The sequence below is a fragment of the Ceratotherium simum genome, chromosome 3, assembly GCF_057802395.1.
Source record: "Ceratotherium simum simum isolate JZ-2026a chromosome 3, ASM5780239v1, whole genome shotgun sequence".
Classification (NCBI taxonomy): Eukaryota; Metazoa; Chordata; class Mammalia; order Perissodactyla; family Rhinocerotidae; genus Ceratotherium; species Ceratotherium simum.
Genome location: NC_141902.1, coordinates 40410030 through 40430215, shown reverse-complemented (window position 1 = coordinate 40430215; position 20186 = coordinate 40410030). Strand labels below are relative to the sequence as shown.

The 20186-nt window shown below is 44.6% G+C and overlaps 1 protein-coding gene across 2 annotated transcripts in view; it reads left to right on the top strand.

The window, feature by feature from the left end:
- PPIP5K1 (diphosphoinositol pentakisphosphate kinase 1) overlaps nucleotides 1-20186 on the top strand; it is a 40611-nt gene that overhangs the window by 619 nt on the left and 19806 nt on the right. For both annotated transcript variants that reach the window (XM_087426383.1, XM_014780644.2), the window contains exons 2-27: nucleotides 3048-3143; nucleotides 3420-3594; nucleotides 4050-4245; nucleotides 4693-4783; nucleotides 4993-5078; nucleotides 5410-5564; nucleotides 5697-5798; nucleotides 6253-6414; nucleotides 6532-6653; nucleotides 7536-7637; nucleotides 7886-7972; nucleotides 8089-8164; nucleotides 8309-8418; nucleotides 8504-8586; nucleotides 8755-8886; nucleotides 9057-9178; nucleotides 9470-9652; nucleotides 11912-12053; nucleotides 12237-12460; nucleotides 12787-12914; nucleotides 13127-13241; nucleotides 13414-13521; nucleotides 14160-14276; nucleotides 14432-14596; nucleotides 16667-16816; nucleotides 17450-17540. In XM_087426383.1, coding sequence (XP_087282509.1) covers nucleotides 3448-3594; nucleotides 4050-4245; nucleotides 4693-4783; nucleotides 4993-5078; nucleotides 5410-5564; nucleotides 5697-5798; nucleotides 6253-6414; nucleotides 6532-6653; nucleotides 7536-7637; nucleotides 7886-7972; nucleotides 8089-8164; nucleotides 8309-8418; nucleotides 8504-8586; nucleotides 8755-8886; nucleotides 9057-9178; nucleotides 9470-9652; nucleotides 11912-12053; nucleotides 12237-12460; nucleotides 12787-12914; nucleotides 13127-13241; nucleotides 13414-13521; nucleotides 14160-14276; nucleotides 14432-14596; nucleotides 16667-16816; nucleotides 17450-17540 — 3196 coding nt within the window. In that variant the 5' untranslated portion in view covers nucleotides 3048-3143; nucleotides 3420-3447. The remainder of the gene's footprint in view (nucleotides 1-3047; nucleotides 3144-3419; nucleotides 3595-4049; nucleotides 4246-4692; nucleotides 4784-4992; nucleotides 5079-5409; nucleotides 5565-5696; nucleotides 5799-6252; nucleotides 6415-6531; nucleotides 6654-7535; nucleotides 7638-7885; nucleotides 7973-8088; nucleotides 8165-8308; nucleotides 8419-8503; nucleotides 8587-8754; nucleotides 8887-9056; nucleotides 9179-9469; nucleotides 9653-11911; nucleotides 12054-12236; nucleotides 12461-12786; nucleotides 12915-13126; nucleotides 13242-13413; nucleotides 13522-14159; nucleotides 14277-14431; nucleotides 14597-16666; nucleotides 16817-17449; nucleotides 17541-20186) is intronic.

Sequence of the window (20186 nt, the reverse complement as noted above, 5' to 3'; positions counted from 1 at the left end):
CAGTGAGTGAGATTAGTTGGATTATTAATTGAATTAGTTAATCAGTGATGGGGAGGGGGGCAGTCAGTGTTGGGACTGGTTAGGGGCATGCATGAAGAGTCATTTTAGCAAGTTGGACGAAGAAGGCAGCGTGAGTGAGTTGATACTGAGAACAAGGGTATCAGCACAGTTCATCAGTGTCAGAATAAGGGTATGTGTGAAGGATGAAAAATTGTATTGAGAAGAAACTAAGGGGTCCAGTGTTGAAGGTGGGAAGGCAATAGTGTTGGTGGCCTAGGGAGTTTTACTGTGTTGGTAATATTCCTGCCTGGACTCTGTATTGATGTTTCCCTTTCACCACTGATGGAGCCCTCCATCCAGTGCATGGAGATTAAAGAAATTAGAGGACTACTGCAAGCAACCCTAAATTCTAAGGGATAAAGAAGTGAGACAGTTAACCCTCCTTTCTATTCCTTCTCCAGATCTGACTTAGCATAGGTGTTCCTGAGAAGATTGCCCACCTGCCCCTCCCTCTTACCTTACCTACCTATCTCCTCCCTCCCTCCCTCCGGTCCCTTCCTTCCTTCCTTCCGTTTTTCCTTCCTTCCTTCCTTCCACATTGATTCAAGCCAGAGTAAGACTGCCCTTTAGCCTGGTGTAGAGTCTGAAGTTTTCTTTTCTTTCGCAACAAGTATTGGGGGAAAGAGGGGCTGAGAAGAGCACAGAAAACAGGGGAGTGGCTCTTAGAACATCACATTAAACCCCAGCTTCTCCCAGAGGTACATCTAAATAAATCCTTGGTTATTACATAGCTATTTCTGTCAGGCTTCTATTTTTGCTTTGTTAACTGTGAATTTAGGCCTTTTATCTCTCTTCAGCTGCATATTTGTGAACAGACTCTCCTTCCCCATTCTATTACCAGCTCCTGTTAGAGAATTGTAATAGAATTTCAAAAACGTGACTGTCTACATTCAGTAGAAAACCAAGAAGGACTTAGTGGAAGAAAGGGTGAAGGGTTAGGAATCATAGACATGAGCGAAAGCTCCTGCTTCAGAGAAAGGATAAAGAATACAACAAGGGCCGGCTCCGTGGCTTAGCGGTTAAGTGCGCGCACTCTGATGCTGGCGGCCCGGGTTCGGATCCCGGGAGCGCCCCGAGGCACCACTTCTCCGTCCAACGCGAGGCCGAGTCCCACGTACAGCAACTAGAAGGATGTGAACCTATGACATACAACTATATACTGGGGCTTTGGGGGGAAAAAACTGAATAAATAAAATCTTTAAAAAAAAAAAAAGAATACAACAAAATTCTACTTGCTTAAATTATACAGGGACCTTAGGAATGCCACAAGTCATGGAAATGGAGTCAGGTCACTAAAAAGGAGTTCAAAGAAATAGCCTATTAATCAGGAGGGGGAGTCTGTGTATAAGACCTGCAGTGCACGACTGTAGATTTTAAGTCTAAGGAGAATATTATACCCCTATAGTGGTTGAGCAATGGAGACAAGCAGATGGTGAAGACTGGAAAGTTGAAGTCTATATAAAGGTTAGCTATAACTTTCTAATCAAAGCTGCAAATCCCACTTATAATGGAAAGGTTTAAAATAAAAATACAGAAAGTAATTATTGAAGTCTATTTAAAAAGTCTGTATTAATCCATTTACTTAAGGACTTTGTGGCTTTCATTAGAGTCATTGGTCAGTATTTCTGAGAACTTTTGGAGAACACGGAAAATTGCTGATGTGTGACTCTATTTTTGGAAAAAAATAACAGATACCCACATCCCCACATTTTAATATTAACAAATGTTAACATTTTGTGTATTTGCTTCAGATTTTTAAAAAATTGAAATAAACATTTAGCTAAGATTGTGAAGTTCCATTCGAATCCTTCTCATTTCTGTTCTCCCCCCTCCTCAGAGGTAACCACTATCATGAATTTGATGTCTTTCTTTCTAGTCTACCTTTTTATACTTCTACTAATTATGTATATAAGTCATAAACATATGTAATATATTTTATTTATACAAACAGAATTGTACTGCATGTGTATTTCCTCAGTTTGCATTTGGAAGCTGTCCATGTTGTTACATATAGCCTTGATTCGTTATTTAAATTTCTAGTGGTCTATCATTTATATACATTATATACATTAAATACATTGTATTTGTCCATTCTTCTACTTGTGATATCTGAGTTGTTTTCAGTTTTTTCCATTACCAAGAGGGAAGTTATGAACATCCTTGCACATGTCTTCTTATGTGGGAGAGTTTCTCTACAGCAGGATTTCTCAACCTCAGCACTACTAACATTTTGGACTGCATAATTTTTTGTTGTAGGGGAATATCCTATGTATTTTAGAATGTTTAGCAGTATCCCTAGTCTCTACTCACTAAATGCCATAACGCCTCCCCAGTTGTGACAACCAAAAATGTCTCCTGCCACATATCCCCTGCACAGCATAATCACAACTGGTTAAGAACCACTACTCTAGGTGTGTATATGCAGAAGTGGAACTGCCAGGTTGTCCTGATTCAAGTTTAAGTCTTACAATAGCCTCACTGATTGTTGCTCTAGACAGGATTTTTTTCCACTGTAGCTTCTGGTGTAAGGGACCTTGGACTAGACCAGCCTTGGGTCTGTAGTACCAGGAGATGGTAAAGAGAATATTTAAATTTCAGTTTGAGAGCGGGTTGGAGGATGTTGCATGGATTTCTGTATCCTCAACTTCCCAACCAGCATTAGACCTTTTTCCTTGAACAGATTTTCTGGACTAGGGCAGCTGTCTTTTAAGGTGGAGCAGGTGAAGGGGATGGGGGGAGCATAGGGGATTTTAATATTCTGATATAATGCTTAGAACATAAGGTGCCCTCAATAAATGTCTTTTGAGTTAATCTTTGGTAGGAATGAAGATGGGGGTGAAGGGCAAAAGCAGCTGAGCTCTCTCATTCCTCTGCCCTTGAATTAAATCCCTGAGTTCAACACTTCTGTGGGGAGGCGGAGAAGGGTTAGGAACATTGTGGAATGAATCCGAAGTGTGAAATGTCACTCTAACCTTCTCTTCTGGTAGGAATCAACAGTAGCCTTCAATGAGGAACTGCCTTTCCCATTTGCTGCTGGAGTTAACGGTGTTTCCTGCTGGCAGAATCAGGGACATGCCAGCACTGTAAGGGTTAATCTACTGATCCTCTTACCAGTCTCATGGTTGGGGGTGGGGTGAGCACAGAGGAAAAGGGAGATCTTGCTTTTCTCTTATGGACCTTTAGTCATTTCAAGTCATAGCCCACATGCCTCCTTTCTTGTTGATCTTTCTTACCATAGCTTTGTTTCCTGTTTCCCCTAGTCCCCTTGTAGTTTCCTCTTATTTCTCATTCCCATTCACCATCCCCACCCACTGCCATGGGGCTTGGATTCTGAGCTAATGGAATACCCTCCACTGCAGAACGGGATGAGTGGGTGCTCCGGCGGGGATGTGGTCATTGCCGGCCAGTGAGGGCGAGAGTGCCACAGCCCACTTCTTCCTTGGAGCTGGAGATGAGGGGCTGGGCACCCGTGGAATAGGCATGAAGACAGAAGAGAGTGATGGTGAGCTCCTTGAGGATGAGGAGGATGAAGTGGTAAGACTAGGGAAAATGATGTCACTTGGTGTTGGGACCCTGTCATAGAGTTGAGATTCCATTTGATGGAGACATCTCTCTGTTCTTTCCAAATGCATAGACTCCCTGTCATAAACAGGCCCTATCCTGATTAAGGGCAAGGGCAGTGGAGAGTGGTTAGATTCCCTCTCTTTGAAGGCCCTGCCCTCATGCCCTCCTTGTATTGTCTCATGGTTTTTGGTTCTCTGGCTCTTCTGCCTGAGCACGTATTTCCCGTGGAAAGGCTCCTATTCTGTAGGTAGTAGGAATCCCTACAGGCAGCCCAACCTAGACCTAGGTTAAGAGACAGCCTTTATCCCACACATCCAAAGTCCTGGCAAAAAACTCTGTGCCCTAAGGAGATGAGACAGTGTTCTCTGATAGCGATGGTCTAGGTGGGAAGTTCCTGAGTTCCTGACAGCACTTCATCTCTGTAGCCTCCTGAACCTCAGATCATTGTTGGCATCTGTGCCATGACCAAGAAATCCAAGTCCAAGCCAATGACCCAAATCCTAGAGCGACTCTGCAGATTTGACTACCTGACTGTTATCATCCTGGGAGAAGATGTGATCCTCAATGAACCTGTGGAAAACTGGCCATCCTGCCACTGTCTCATCTCTTTCCACTCCAAAGGTTGGGATCTGTGAAGGAAAATAGGAAGGAATGGTGTTGGAAAAGCTGGAGTAGGAAATGAGGTTCTTACTGTCAAGTAGTAAAGAGGCCATCAGCTCTTCCTGACATACTAGAGAATAGTGTGAAGGGGTTTGCTTTCCCTACATCTTGGATGGGTTGCTGGGGGTAGTTTAAAGCCCATGTTCAAACCTCAGGACAGCTCTAAGGCTCTTAGGGTCTCTGACAGAATTGGGTCTCTGGAAGGACTCAAAATAATTTCTTTCTTTTTCCTGATGAATATTCTAGGCTTGGGAAGTTGGGCAGAAGGATAAATGATGGGTTAGATGAGTAGAGGAGCTCAGTGGCAGCTAATAGCTTTAATATGTCTCTCTATTTTTCTTACTGTTTTCTCACTCTGTCTCTTTTGCTTTCTTTCTTTGGTGTCTCTATTTCCTTTCTCCATCCCAGGCTTTCCTCTGGACAAAGCTGTTGCTTACTCCAAGCTTCGAAACCCCTTTCTTATCAATGACCTGGCTATGCAGTATTACATCCAGGATAGGTATAGCTTTCTGTTGACTGGTTGGGATGGGTGGCCCTGAGATCTTGCCTGCTCTGGGAGGTGCAGAGTCAATCATGCTTAATTTTTGTACCATACCCTCTTAAGTTCTGTACCCTGGTATGTCCCAATTCCTGAGCAAATGAAATCCCTAGTTTCTCCCCTTAGTCACCATCCCCCACCTCTCCCAGCTAATTTATTTGGGGTGACAGGAGGGAGGTGTACCGGATCCTGCAGGAGGAGGGTATTGATCTGCCTCGATATGCTGTGCTAAATCGTGACCCTGCCCGGCCTGAGGGTGAGTACCTGGCCTTGTCCAGTCCTGCCCTGCCTTGCTTTCTATGACAGCCCAGTTCTCCACCCTCTAGATATCTCCTGTGTACCACCTATCTAAGTGAGGCTTTGGTTATTGGATTATGGGTCGAGTTAGAGCCTTGGGTCTTTGGACAGAGCCTTGGACCTCTTAGATAGATATTATTATATCTATATACCATATAGATGTTACCATATCTATTACTAAGATATAGTCATAGAATTTGAAGGTTATGGAGATTAAAACTTGGAGAAATGGGAGTTGGAAGTATTCTACAACCCTAGGACCTAGGAATGACCACACATCTACCTTTCAGAGTGCAACCTGATAGAAGGTGAAGACCAGGTAGAGGTAAATGGAGCTGTCTTTCCCAAGCCCTTTGTGGAGAAGCCAGTGAGTGCAGAGGACCACAATGTTTACATCTACTACCCCAGCTCAGCTGGAGGAGGAAGCCAGCGCCTCTTCCGTAAGGTGTGGGGGACATTTGAGCATTTGGGGAGTCAGAGAGGTAAAAGGACAAGAATGAGGTTGTGGGGAGGGAAGCTGGAGGATCTGGGGACAAAGTAAAGGCAACATTTTTTTTTCTTCTTTTTTCTTCTAAAGATTGGCAGCCGAAGCAGCGTTTACTCTCCTGAGAGCAGTGTCCGAAAAACAGGGTCATACATCTATGAGGAGTTTATGCCAACAGACGGCACAGATGTCAAGGTTATGGTGGATACAGGGATTTAAGAGGTTATAAATGTCTGGGTGGGATGGGGTGCTTGGGAAGCAAGTGGAAGTTTATGGAGGGGGTCATAGAAAATAAAGTGTGGATATGATTGGCTTTCATATTCAGGTGAAGATAACGAGTGGGGGAAGTAGACATTTACATTGTCACTATCAGAGGAAGGACAGGGGTGACATGGAAAATGGTATAATGTTGGTAAGTTATTTCTTAGTAAGGACTAGACAATAGTGCTGGAGTCCCAAGGAGAAAGCTTCATGATGATACTTCGGTAGGGCTCAGTAAGAAAAATGTCAGTCTCCTTGATCTTGATACTCAGGGTTTTTTTGTTTTTGTATTTTTACTTTGAAACTAGTATATAGACTTTTTGCTCATATTGTCTTCTTATATGCAGGGTGAGCTGTGGGCATACTCAGTGATGCTATGTACCTGCAGGTGTATACAGTGGGGCCAGACTATGCCCATGCTGAAGCCAGAAAATCTCCAGCTTTGGATGGGAAGGTGGAACGAGACAGTGAAGGCAAAGAGATTCGATATCCAGTCATGCTGACTGCCATGGAAAAGCTGGTGGCCAGGAAAGTCTGCGTAGCTTTTAAGGTGGAGAGGAAGGCCCATGGCAGGGAGGGTGCTGTGGAATGAGGGAGAGAGACAGGAGCAGGGGTCTGGGAAGAAGGAGTAGCTCTCTTTTTCTCATCTTTCCTCTTTCTCCTGCAGCAAACAGTTTGTGGTTTTGACCTTCTTCGTGCCAATGGTCACTCCTTTGTGTGTGATGTCAATGGCTTCAGTTTTGTTAAGAATTCAATGAAATACTACGATGACTGTGCCAAGATTCTGGGGTAAGGGACACAGTGGTCTGGTCTGGTGAGAATGGGCTTAGAGAAGAGAGTTAGAAAACTTTTACTTTATTTTAAATATTATAAAAATTATTTAAAAGTGAAAAAGCAAAATAGAGAAAGGGCTCCTCAGCCCTCTTGCCTTCCCAACACTGCACGCCCCAGAGGTAATTACTGCTAACAGTTTTAGACATAACAGTATGTCTTTTTCTGCCGTGTATAAATAAACTACATTCGGGCCGGCCCTGTGGCTTGGTGGTTAAGTGCGCGCACTGTGATGCTGGTGGCCCGGGTTCGGATCCCGGGTGCGCATCGAGGCACCACTTCTCCGTTCATCCTGAGGCCGAGTCCCACATACAGCAACTAGAAGGATGTGCAGCTACGACATACAACTATCCACTGGGGCTTTGGGGGGAAAAAATAAAAATAAATAAAATCTTTAAAAAAAAAAAATAAACTACATTGTACTAAATGTGATCATACTGTAATACTGTTTGTCAATACAACTTGACTTAAAAAAATTAATCATGTAATATTTAAAGCATTCAAAAATGTATAAGGAATGATATATATGGTGAATATCCATGTATTCACCATTGAGCTTAAGAAATAAAATGTTAAGAATATAGTTAAGTCCTTACATACCCCTCACTAGTTATATCCCCTTCCCTCCCACCGGGAGGTAACCATAATCCTTCATTTGGTGTTTTTCATTCCCATGCATTTATTAATGTTTTTACTACATATATGGGGTTTTCTTTTGCATGTTTTTAGACTTTACATTAATGTATTCTTCTACAACTTGCTAGTTTTTGTGAGCTTTGTTCATATGTGTAGTTCTGGTTCATTCATTTTCACATGGCTTCTTCACGTTTCTCCCTCCAGGAACACCATAATGCGGGAGCTTGCCCCACAGTTCCAGATCCCATGGTCTATCCCCACAGAGGCTGAGGACATTCCCATTGTCCCTACCACATCTGGCACTATGTGAGCAAAAGTAAAAAATCTGGAGTAACCTACTTAAGGCACCTAAGCCAGGCCAGTGGTTACTTCCTGACCCTGTGTCATCTGAGTAGTGGAGCCTGGGTCTCTTCTAGACAGTTTCCTTAACCCTATCTATATTCCTAATCTTGGATAGTTTTTCTTCTGTTTTTTAACATGTTGAGAAGGATGAAGTGATGGGAGGGGTTTGGGGAAGGTTGGGGGAGAGGATCTAACAACATTCCCTATCTTAGGATGGAACTTCGTTGTGTCATTGCAATTATCCGTCATGGGGATCGTACCCCTAAGCAGAAGATGAAGATGGAAGTGACACACTCAAGGTAGGAAGAGTGTCCTAATTTAGACAAATAGGTTTTTGTGAGGGAGATGGGAGGCAGAAGCTCCCAGAGGCTTTGACTGTCTCGCTTCATACTGAAGGTTCTCCTTATTTCTTCAGGTTTTTTAGTCTATTTGAAAAACATGGTGGCTACAAGACAGGGAAATTAAAACTAAAGCGGCCCGAGCAGCTACAGGTAAGGTGGTGAATCTGGCTGGGAAGAGCAGTGCTATGGGAAAGATAGAGGGTATGGGCTTGGGGGCCTCGATGAGAGACCAGGATGACAAGGTAACTGGCCAAGACTTGGCCTCCTGCATGAGTACCCTATTATTTCCTCCAGGAGGTGCTGGACATCACAAGGCTGCTATTGGGTGAACTGGAGAAAGAACCAGGTGGTGAGATCGAGGAGAAGACTAGGAAACTAGAGCAGCTGAAGTCTGTGCTGGAGATGTGAGAAAGGGGATAGGAAACGGGAGCCAATAACAGTGAGAATTGGGTGCTGGGGAAGAAAGTAAACTGTGAGTTTATCCTGCAGGTATGGTCACTTCTCAGGCATCAACCGGAAGGTACAGTTGACTTACTACCCTCATGGAGTAAAAACTTCTAATGAGGGGCAAGGTAAAATATACTACCCCCTTCCCATTACCATTCAGATCTCTTATTCTTGAACCCTTAGATGACCTCTATCCCAAATTACCTTTTTGGGCTCCTCAGAAGACCTAACATTTAGATGTCCCCGCTATTTTCCTTAGATCTAGACCTGTTCACTGCCCCTTATTCCCACAGATCCACAGAGGGAGGCTCTGGCCCCATCTCTATTGCTGGTACTGAAGTGGGGTGGAGAACTGACTCCTGCTGGCCGTGTTCAGGCTGAGGAGCTAGGGCGAGCTTTTCGCTGCATGTACCCTGGAGGACAGGGTGAGTGTTTTAGGGAGTAAATACCTAGCAGGGCTGGGATAAGATGATTAGAGAATAAGTTGGGGGAAAAAAGGGACAGAGGTAATGGAGAAGTTAAGGGGGGGATGAGCATTCTTTCTTCCATGTGGGTATTTGTAGCGTCCATTCCTGGTCCTCCCCTTTGCCCCCAGGTGACTATGCTGGCTTCCCCGGTTGTGGGCTGCTTCGTCTCCATAGCACTTTCCGCCATGATCTCAAGATCTATGCCTCTGATGAGGGCCGAGTCCAGATGACTGCTGCTGCCTTTGCCAAGGTGCACAATACAGTTCTCCCACAGTCCCAGCATCCATTATGTAGAGAAGCAAAGAGTTTGGAGAAGTAGTTGGAAAATTTCAGGGTCTTTGTATGCTGACTCAGAGAAGTTTCTGCTTGTGTCTGACCCCATTCTATACTACTGAGAATGAGCTGAGAATAATTAGTGGGGGTAAGCCCCTTGACCTTACCCCAGCTCTCCAAGCCAGCTCTCATTTGATCTCTGGGATCATCTAGGCCTATGGGGACTAGACAGGAAGGAAAACTAATAGACTTTGTGCTTCCCTTCCAGGGCCTTCTGGCTCTAGAAGGGGAGCTGACACCCATTTTGGTACAAATGGTGAAGAGTGCCAACATGAATGGGCTCCTGGACAGCAATGGTGATTCCTTGAGCAGCTGCCAGCACCGGGTGAAGGCTCGGCTGCACCATATTTTGCAGCAGGATGCACCTTTTGGCCCTGAGGATTATGATCAGGTCAAGCTCTCACTACCTTTGTGCCCAACATACCCCCAATCCCAAATTCTAAATAATAGTGATCAGGAAAGGTACTTACTACATGCCAGGCACTGTTTTACATGCTTTCCATACATTGTCTCATTTAAGCCTTACCCTTTGAGATAAGTATGTGTCCATAATCTCTTATCCAAAATTTCAAAAATCAAAAAGATTTTTATAAGTTTGGTACCAAGATTCATTTGGCAGCAAAACCTGACATGATAAGACTATTTCTAAGCCCTGTTTATCCCTTTTAGTGTAAATAGTCATACATTTTGCTGCAGAAATATGAGTGTTTGGTTATGCCCTAGGCCCTGCTGGAGGTATTATGTAACGTGTGACATATACACTGTATTAACTTTCTAAAGTCCGAAAAACTCTCAATACCAAAACACAGCTGGTCCCAAGGATTTTAAATGAAAGAGTGTTTCAGTTATCTATTGCTGTGTAAAAAAACTACCCCAAAACTCAGTAACTTAAAACAGCAACCATTTTATTATCTTACAGTTCTAGGCTCAACTGGTCTTGCTTGAGGTCTGTCCTAAAATTGTCCAGATGTTGTGCAGGTGTTGGGGCTGGTACCATCTGGAGACTTGACTGGGTTGCTGGGATGGCTGGGCTCTCTCCCTGTTCATGTTTTCCCTGTAGTCTCAGAGCCTCTCCTCTCCACGTGTTTTTTCCATGTAGTTTCTCATGGTAGCCAGTTTTTTTAAATGGTAGCTTAGGACTCCGCCAAAACAGAAGCTTCCAAGCTTTTTTATTTATTTATTTAATTTTTTATTTTTTTTCCCCAAAGCCCCAGTAGATAGTTGTGTGTCATAGTTGCACATCATTCTAGTTGCTGTATGTGGGACACGGCCTCAACATGGCCGGAGAAGCGGTGTGTCGGCGTGCCCGGGATCCGAACCCCGGGCCGCCAGTAGCGGAGCACGCGCACTTAACCACTAAGCCACAGGGCCGGCCCTCCGAGCTTTTTTAAAGTGTAATACCAGAATTAGCACAACATAACTTTGTTATTTTTTTATTGGTTAAGCAGTCACAGGGCCAGCCCAGATTCAAGGGAAGGAGAAGGTAACAAAGAATTAATGACCATCTTTAATCCACCATAAGAACTGTGGACCTGTACTACTTTTTCTCCATTTTACAGATGAGAAAACCTAGGCTCAGAAGAATTTAAGCAGCCTTTCCAAGGTCGCCCAGCTAGTATGAACCCAAGGAGTCTAAATCGAGAGCCCAGGCTGTTAGCCACTATGGTACACTGCCTCAGAGGGTTAATCACAGTGGATGCCATTACCCAGTGTCATCCTTTTCCCTGTGTATCCAGCCCATGATTGACTGGGGAGCTTATGCTAGACAATGATTTTCTACCATCATACCAATGATAGCTCCTCATTTCTGATTGGTTCTTTTTTTAAAAAAATATTTATTTTTTTAAAATAGTGGTACCACTTTAACCATTTTTAAGTATACAGTTCAGTGGCATTAGGTACATTCACACTGTTGTGTAACCATTTCTGATAGGTTCTTAAATGAGCTAAGTAGCGGAGCACATTGCCTAGAGAATGGCATTTTCTTTGTTCTTCTCTGTGCAGGCCTTAATAAGGCAGGACCTTGCTCCCTTATTTTCTAATCCATTGTTCAATGTCAAATCCAAAAAAAGCTAAGTCACCTTTCCTTTCTCCCTTGCTTCTTTTTGCTATCAGGAATGGAACTTGGGAGAATCTTGGAAGAATGTGTGCATTCCACCCACAGTCCCCTTTCCCCTTCCCCATTCTTCATTGACTGTGACTGTCCTAAAAGCTTGAGTTGGAACCTAGTTTTGAGGTAGCGCCTCTACTCTAGATTCGAGCTAGCATCTTGTTTAGAGGAATAAGATAATGTTATCTCTGTTACCCACTCATGAGAACATTCTGTGGGGATTTTGAGGGATTTTGGTTTAATCTTTATTCCCCAGCATTTTCCATGTGTATTTTCGAACCCCCAAGAAGAGGACCTAGGTCTGTGTTGTTTTCTCTGGACTCCAAGACTTTTTATCAGCCCCTCTTGGATGACTGTGTGCTAAGCAGTCCTCTCATCTGAAGGCCCTACAACTGCTAGTATGCCCAGTAGCCTAAGAATGCTCATTGGAGTGAGCCGACAAACAGATCTTATTTGCAGGCAGTCTCTGTAATAAGCTCATAGGAATCTGGAAAATTGGCACTGAGCCTATCTTACTTTTCATCTCTCTGTTCCCCACAGCTGGCTCCCACTGGAAGTACTTCCCTACTCAACTCCATGGCTATCATTCAGAATCCTGTGAAGGTCTGTGATCAGGTATTTGCCCTGATTGAAAACCTCACTCACCAGATCCGAGAACGGATGCAGGACCCCAAGTCTGTAGGTGGGTATGAATACTATCTTTCCTTCAAGGTTTCAGGTATAGATGGGCTCCTCAGGCAATCCTGTGTCCTCTCCTAAATGTCTGAGACAAGGCATCCTTGTCTCTCTGTTTCTACTTCAGATTTGTTAGGGTCTTTTGTTAGAGGTAAAAATCTATGGCTCTCTCTATCTATCTTCCTTCCAGACCTGCAACTCTACCACAGTGAGACACTAGAGCTAATGCTACAGCGTTGGAGCAAGCTAGAGCATGACTTCCGACAGAAGAGTGGGCGCTATGATATCAGTAAGATCCCTGACATCTATGACTGTGTCAAGTATGATGTGCAGCACAATGGGAGTCTGGGACTGCAAGGCACAGCAGAGTTGCTACGTCTCTCTAAGGCATTGGCTGATGTGGTCATTCCCCAGGTGTGTCTCATATAAGGGATCTAGCCTGGGGATAGGGGCAGTAGGGAAAGAAGGAGGGAAAAGGCAGAAAGGAGGGGTGGTGTGGGACCCAGGGGAAGGAAACTTAGAGAAGGAATTAGTTGAGTTGCTACAGTTCTCAAGGTCCATTCTGGCTCTGAGTAAGTACAAAAGGCTAACTGAGGAGAAACATGGAGAGGGGGCGTGTGGTGGATATGAAAGAAGTCCTAGATCTGAGGTGAAGACAAGCATGATCTTGAGCCTGGGTGTATGAGGCGAGAGGAAAACAAGACTCACTGAGGTACTTATTCCTGGCCTATGGCCCCCAGGAGTACGGGATCAGTCGGGAGGAGAAACTGGAAATTGCCGTGGGCTTTTGTCTTCCACTGTTGCGGAAGATACTACTTGACCTGCAGAGAACCCACGAGGATGAGTCTGTCAACAAGCTGCATCCCCTGTGAGGGAGGGCTGGGAGGGGTGCTGGATGGAGGGAGGGGCATGTCAGGGAGTCCTTGGGGGAATCAAGGCTGGGATAGGTTGGGGAACCAAGAATAGAAGTGATCCTGGGATAGAAAAGAGAAGAGAAGTCTTTGAGGAGGGAGGAGGGAGTTTGTGGATGGGTGGGAAGAGGATTATCTGACAGTGTGATTAATTTAGCTCTTATCTCAGGTACTCCCGAGGAGTGCTCTCCCCAGGCCGCCATGTTCGAACACGTCTCTATTTCACCAGTGAAAGCCACGTCCACTCCCTACTCAGTGTATTCCGTTATGGGGGACTTCTTGATGTAAGGATCCTTCTTCTTCCTTCAGCCTATGAACGTCTTTTCCCAGCATTCTTTCACTTTCCTCCTCATGCTTCTTTTTTACTGCAAGTTTTCTTGATTCTCCTTGTCTTCCTGCTCATTCCCTGAGTTCCTCGTCCCTGGGCATCAGCTTACCACTTATTGTGTTTGATAGGAGACCCAGGATGCACAATGGCAGCGAGCTTTGGCTTATCTTAGTGCCATCTCAGAGCTTAACTACATGACCCAGATTGTCATCATGCTTTATGAGGACAACACACAGGTGAGGAGCTAACAGGGTAGCATGAGGAGAGGGCCCTTTTTTTCTCCTTCATCCCCTTTTAGGAAAAAACTTTTTTATCCTTAGAATTTGTAGAATCCAGCTAGGTGTGGCATCTAGGCACAGCATGACACAGAGCATCCGTGAGGTTCCTTCTGGAAGAGAAAAAGTGTTTTGGAATGGTGTTGAGCCAGAGAGATACCATAGAACACAGCTCTGGCATTAGGGAGCATATGGAATTTGGGATGATGTTATAATGAGTCTTTTTCTGTCAAACATTGTTGCACATATACTTTCTTCGTCTGGCTCCACAAAGATTTCTTTAAATGTGCTGCTGTATACACTGTAGCAAAGCTGAATTATTGTGGGAGATGGATGGAGAGGGTTGTAGAACTGGAAGTTGGAAAGTCATGTGGAGTGGTGAGTCTCAAACAGATGAGGTGGGGGAATGAGGATTCTGTAACACTAGACTATAGTTAAAGGGAAGCTATAATAGATCAGCCCCAGAAGTGAGGTAAGACACTGAAACCTCAGCCCTGGGAGGATGTATCCTCTTGAGTTCCTCTCTGTTGTCCCTGCGTGGTCTTCCCCCACCAAATACAACTTCTCCAACTGCCCCTTCGTCTGATGATGCCCTATAGGATCCCTTATCAGAGGAGCGGTTCCATGTGGAGCTGCACTTCAGCCCTGGAGTGAAAGGTGTTGAGGAAGAAGGCAGTGCCCCCACTGGCTATGGATTCCGTCCAGCCTCTTCTGAGGTGGGTCAGAGTGCTGGGATTTGGGACTGGAGGATTTAGGAACCAAGTCGCGGGAAACTTGGAAACAGTACAGGGAGGTAAAAGGGTTGGGGAGTCTGGGACTAGGAGGCTGGAGGCCATTAACACCTCTCCGATCTGTGCCTATTATTGGATAGAATGAGGAGATGAAAACAGACCAAGGAAGCTTGGAGAACCTGTGCCCGGGGAAGGCATCAGATGAGCCAGACCGGGCATTGCAGACTTCACCCCAGCCCTCTGAAGGCCCTGGCCTTCCAAGGAGATCACCCCTCATTCGTAACCGAAAAGCCGGCTCCATGGAGGTAATGAGAAGGGCTTGGGAGAAAGAAGTGGTGGAAGTGCTCATAGGACAATATCCAGGAATCCTCTGAATCCCTTTGGGGGGATTCTTGGGACCTTAAGCAGAGTCCTCCTGCCCCTGATGGATATGTTTTACTTAATCTCTCTTTCATAGCTGGTCTCCCAGTAAAGCTCCTTTAAGCTCTTTGCTGCTTCAGAGATTAAAGAGATGCCAGTGAGAGGTACCTGAGAGATAAGGATTTTAAGAGGTGAGATTGAGGAGGAAGCCTCTGGAGGAATTTGAAAAGGCACTTCTTGGGCCAGCTCCCGTGGCTTGGCGGTTGGGTGCACGCGCTCCGCTCCTGGCGGCCCGGGTTCGGATCCCGGGCGCACACGGACGCACCACTTCTCCCGCCATGCTGAGGCCACGTCCCACATACAGCAACTGGAAGGATATACAGCTATGACATACAACTATCTACTGGGGCTTTGGGGGAAAAAAAATAAATAAAACTTAAAAAAAAAAAAAAGAAAAGGCACTTCTTGAAAAGGAAATATAGTAGAAACAGCATGAACTCTGGGCTAAAATCCCAGGCTGATACTTAGAATCTGTGTGACCTTGGACAGGCAACTTCTACAAGCCTTAGTTTTTTTCGTCTATAAAATAAAAGTCATATCTGCCATATAGATGCTCAGTAAACAGTAACTATAATAACAATTGATATTAAAGGCCAGGCCTTATCTATCTCTTTGTTGCCTTGGGTAAAAATTATAGCTCAGACAGGAGCAATGGCACTTTAACTTAACCCTTCTAAGGTTACCTATACTACTGTCATCCCAGAAAGGGAATCCAGTCTGGAGGTCGACCTGTCTTCCCTTTGTTCTGATGAGGAGGTTTATCAGCCTGGGCCTGTGTTCTGCTGTTCTTGGAGTTTGTCTCTAGTCCTGGTTCTAGTTCTTTAGCCTAGAGGAAGGAACTGTTGTAAATCTCACATTGTGTCCAGGTAAGTGTCCTAGGGTGTTTATTTTGGTCTTTTTTCCTGGAAAGATTCTTTCCCTTTTTGGCCCAATGACATTCTTTTTGACCCCATGATTTATCTCTGTCTCAGAGACTCTGACTGTCTGATTTGGGTCTTGCTTTGAAAGACATATCTGTTCACCTGGCTCTGTGCCAGCTCTCTGTCTTAAGGGAATTCATCTTTCTATTTTAAGAAGAATCTGTAACTAGCTTACATAGGTTCAGCTGATGTTTACAGTTCAGATTTTGGAGAAAGCTGAGAAGACTAATTGTAGTTTCTGTTCTGGACTCATCCTTTTCTTCCTGATTTTTTTAAGGTGGATTTGAAGTTGTGAATACTTAGAGTTTCTTTAGATGGGTATGCATCATTTTCTCTTTGAGGTGTAAGTTAACTTAATATCCACAGTACACTAGTACCCTACAGACTCATGTGAATAGATCAAATGGACAGAATAACATATAATCTTCCATCAATAAACTGCTCCTCCACATCTAAGTGTCTTTGCCATTCACGTGGTCTGCCAGTCTCTCTGGCACTGTCGTGCTTGACCTTTTTTCTTCTGGTTTAAGCAGTCAAGAGACATAGGCGAAGCAGAGCTCTGTGTGTGTCATCTCTCAGACTTGATGAGACTGCCTTCTTTCTTTCAGGCCTACAGGAAGCTTCCTGTCATAATCACATTCCTTCCTTTTCAGTTCCTAGTGTTGCTTATACCGTTGCTCATCCAGGATAATGGTTGCCCAAGGTATGCTCCTCAGCTTTGCAAGAAAATCTTCTCTCTACTCCTGGTCACACAGCCTTTTAATATTAATATTTCCTCTCTTTGTTCTATAAATATCGGCATTGGCAGTCTCATCCTTATTAACTATAACCCTTCCCCCCATCCCTTCTTCTCCTCTTGTCATCTCATATTTTTGGACTCTTTTAGAATACAGAATCTGTGACCTTCATAGCAGCTGTGCCCTAGCAATCATCCTCTCTAGCCCTAGAGCTAGCTCTACCCACTGGGCACTGGGGCTTTCGGGAGCCCGGGGGTTAAAGGAGCCGTGACCGGCTTAACACCCGGTCTGATTGCAGGTCATGAACATGCAGTGCACAGGGAACCTGGACCTGATCCCCTTGAGGGGACGGCGCCGCCGGAGGTCAGGAGACCTCCCCCGGCCTTCCCCAACCATCAGCCTACAGCCCCGGGCTGTGTCCGCCACTCACCTGGCGTCCTGCACACAGGTGTCCCTCCCTACCTCATCTTCCTTTCCTGCCTCTGTCTTTGCCTTTTGGGACCTAGGGACTCAGAACTCTATCTGGGGAGGTGGGGGGCAGGAGGAGGAGATGTATGTTGGGGGTTGTATGATTGGGGCTTTGTGGGCTTTTTAGAAATCTGTTTAGTGTCTCCAGGAGTGGAGGGGAGGGCTTCTTGGTTCACATTAGAAACTGAATATGGTTGTTGTAGCCACAGCTGTCTCATGGAAAGAAGAGAGGGTGGCCAGACTTTACATCTTATTGTGGCTGAGCTATTGTGATGGGCTTCGGAGTCGTGTGGAGGGATAGATGAGATTAAGGAACCCTGCTCTGCTGAGAACTGAGAATGGTTAACTAATGATTTCTCAGATTTGGGATGGGAGGGCTGTGGGGACAGGCATCTTGGAAATAAAAGTGCCTTCTAGTATAGAAGGATTCCCTGGACAGTTCCCTCTGCAAAGTACACTCTCTGTTCCCTTTTCATTCTTCTTCCCTCACAAAAATCCTTTGTTTCAAACATTCTGACATTGCTTGGCTTTGTAGGGGCAGGAATTCAGCACCTGGGTTTTAGAATTCTTGGTTGAGGTGGCAAACTGGTAATACAGAGTCCTTTTTCTCCAGGTGCTTTCTGAGACTTCATCCTCGAGGCCTGGTGGCTACCGGCTCTTTTCGTCTTCACGGCCACCAACGGAGATGAAGCAGAGTGGCTTAGGTATGGTTTTCTAGCATCTCTCACCTGTTGTTGGGAAGGGGTGTCTGTCTGTTCTTCAGAGTTTTATTGTGGGAAATATTAGTCATGAGAGTTGGGGTCATCCAGTGTGTGGAATTGCCGGGTGGGACTAGGGAGAATGAATTGGGAGAAGCCATATTTAGGTGTGAACTTTGATCCCAGATGATTGTTTTCATTCCAGGAAGGTGTCGGTCTTTTGGTTTTCTGTACCAGCCCCCATTTCTCTGGCTTTTTTCTGGCTTTCTCTCTCATTCCTTATCTGTCCCTCCGGTCTAGCCCAGACCTTAAGGGGCCATAGAGACTCTGATCTTCAGAGTTATCAGAGACAGAGCTATAAATAGAGATACTTGTGACCCCCGTAAGTGCCATATTCCTCATTTGGAGAATTTGTGCCATGTCTTCCTCTGAGAACTATGGTTATTAATGCCTGCTCTGGCCTCTCCTTACCTCCATGCTCTCTCCTTCATCCTCTCCTAATCCTGTAATTTTTTTTCCGTTCTTCCTGAAAATTGAGAGACAAATCTGAGACTGGTGTAGTGGCAGAGGCTTCTCTCAGGACTTTGAGGGAATGTCTTTTGATTTTTTTGATTCCTGGAGAGGGGTGGAGAACAACATTCAACCTTTCCTAAGAACACAGACTGCAGGAAGGACCAAGCCTCAGAGGGTATTGTATTCTTTGGGAGTGGGGAGTGGTCCTTGGGAGGGGCTATCTTTGAACTCAGCCTGTAACTAGAACCTGCAGTTAGAGACAATTGTGTGGAGTCTGGACTTGGTCCCCTGGCTCTTTTTCTCTTCTCCTATTATTCTCACAATTTGGCTTCTTTTTTTTTTTTTTTTTTTGCTGTTACCTTTGTCCTTGGCTCCCAATTTCTTGGCCCCAAAATGGTCAGCATTTGGACCAGCAAGGGGGAGAAATGTTTTGGTAACTTTCCAGGCTAATTTTATGAGAGTAGGTTGCCTTCTAGATCCCTGAAATGAAGTAGATGGTTTGGGGCATGAAAAATAAATGACAAATGTATAGATCTGTGATATGGACTTCTCTTTCCAGAAGTCCCAGTTAAAATAGGTTTCAGTTAGGCTGGAAAGAGGCTAGGTGTAGCTGGCCCAGTTAAGTGGGAGTGCTGTCAAGAACAAGGCAGAAATATGGACATGGGACTGGTTGACAGATGGTGGTAGTAAGGTAGAGACTACCCTCTGAGATGATCCGAGGACTGGGCAGGGCAGGATTGGCAGGAGGAAGTAAATGTAGAACAAAGCTTGGAGTGGTCTGGGATAGAACCAGCTAGTTTCAGCTTCTCTGAAGAAAAGCAGACCTATTTAGCAACCCTTATTACCCTCTGAAACCCTATTCTAGAACCTGTTTGAGAATGAAAAGTAGGAGAAGTTGCTGCATAGAGGAGCAGTCCTGAATTCCAGGACAACATTCAGCCATCTGAGCTTCTGGATTTTGGTAGTGACCCTGAAATGCTGGCACCCCTGAAACCGTGGCCCCTTCCTTCTAGGCTCAAAGGAAATTGACCTCCTCTTCACTCTATCCATCTCCCCTATGAATGTTAAGTTCCCAAGCCAAACCCCAGGTCTTCGCTAAGATGGATTTGGAAGTAGAGGGGCAAATCCCACAAACTTAAGTGTCAGTCTTGTCTCTTCCTGCCCATTCTGTCCTCATGGGCTATACTGGGAGAGGCGACCATGGAGTCTCAACCCTACTCTTGATCAGATATTTGGCAAAGTGACTGGCTGGATTTACTTGCTTCAGAGATTTTTCAAGTTTTATTTACTCCTCTGATTGGCAATAGAGTTCTTTTTGCTTTCTTTGAACTTATGTGTGTGGGCATCTAGCTTTGAGCATAGGGCTTACAAGACAATAAAATTTTGAGAGTAGAAAAAATATGTCTTTTTTTTGTTTCCTGCTCACTAGGTTCTCCTTCTTAGTAGGGTGCTCAGCACATAGTAGGCATGCTCTACATATAACCACCTGACTCTTCACATGCCTTTCAATTTGTATCCATCTTGACTTTAGAAACAATGCTATTTCTTCTTGATAAAAAAAATATTTCTTTTCTAACTGAACACAGTTGATCCTCAGAGTCAAGAAACTTGGATTCTAGTCCAGCTTAGCTTCTAACAAACTGTATGACCTTGAGCAAATGAGATCTTTTTTGAATCTGTTTCTTCATCTCTAAAATAAGAAGGTTGAACTGGATAATCTGTGAGTCCCTTCCAGCTTTAAAAACTCAGTGAGTCTCATACTTTTTTTCTTGGGAAAGGTAAAAAGGACTAAAGGGAGATAGAAGGGAGGGGATGTTGGATGAAAAACTTAGGAGGAATTGGAAGAACTTAGGAGGAATTGGAACTTATGAGAGCTTGGAATTTGAGCTGAATGCTCAAAACTTAGTCTCTGGTTTCAATCAAAGTTCTTTCCTAACCTGTAAGGGACTAGATTTCTGGGTTCTTCAAACCCTATATCTAGGGTAAGGAGCACTGAATTAAATCTGGGGAGATATAGAGAGATCTACTTATTCTGTTAGCATTCCTGAAAGCCACCTGGAAAGCGTAGTCTATCCCTTTCAGTAGCTTTGAGTCCCCTAATATGACTAACACTGTATTTGTAGTGGCCTCTTGTAACTG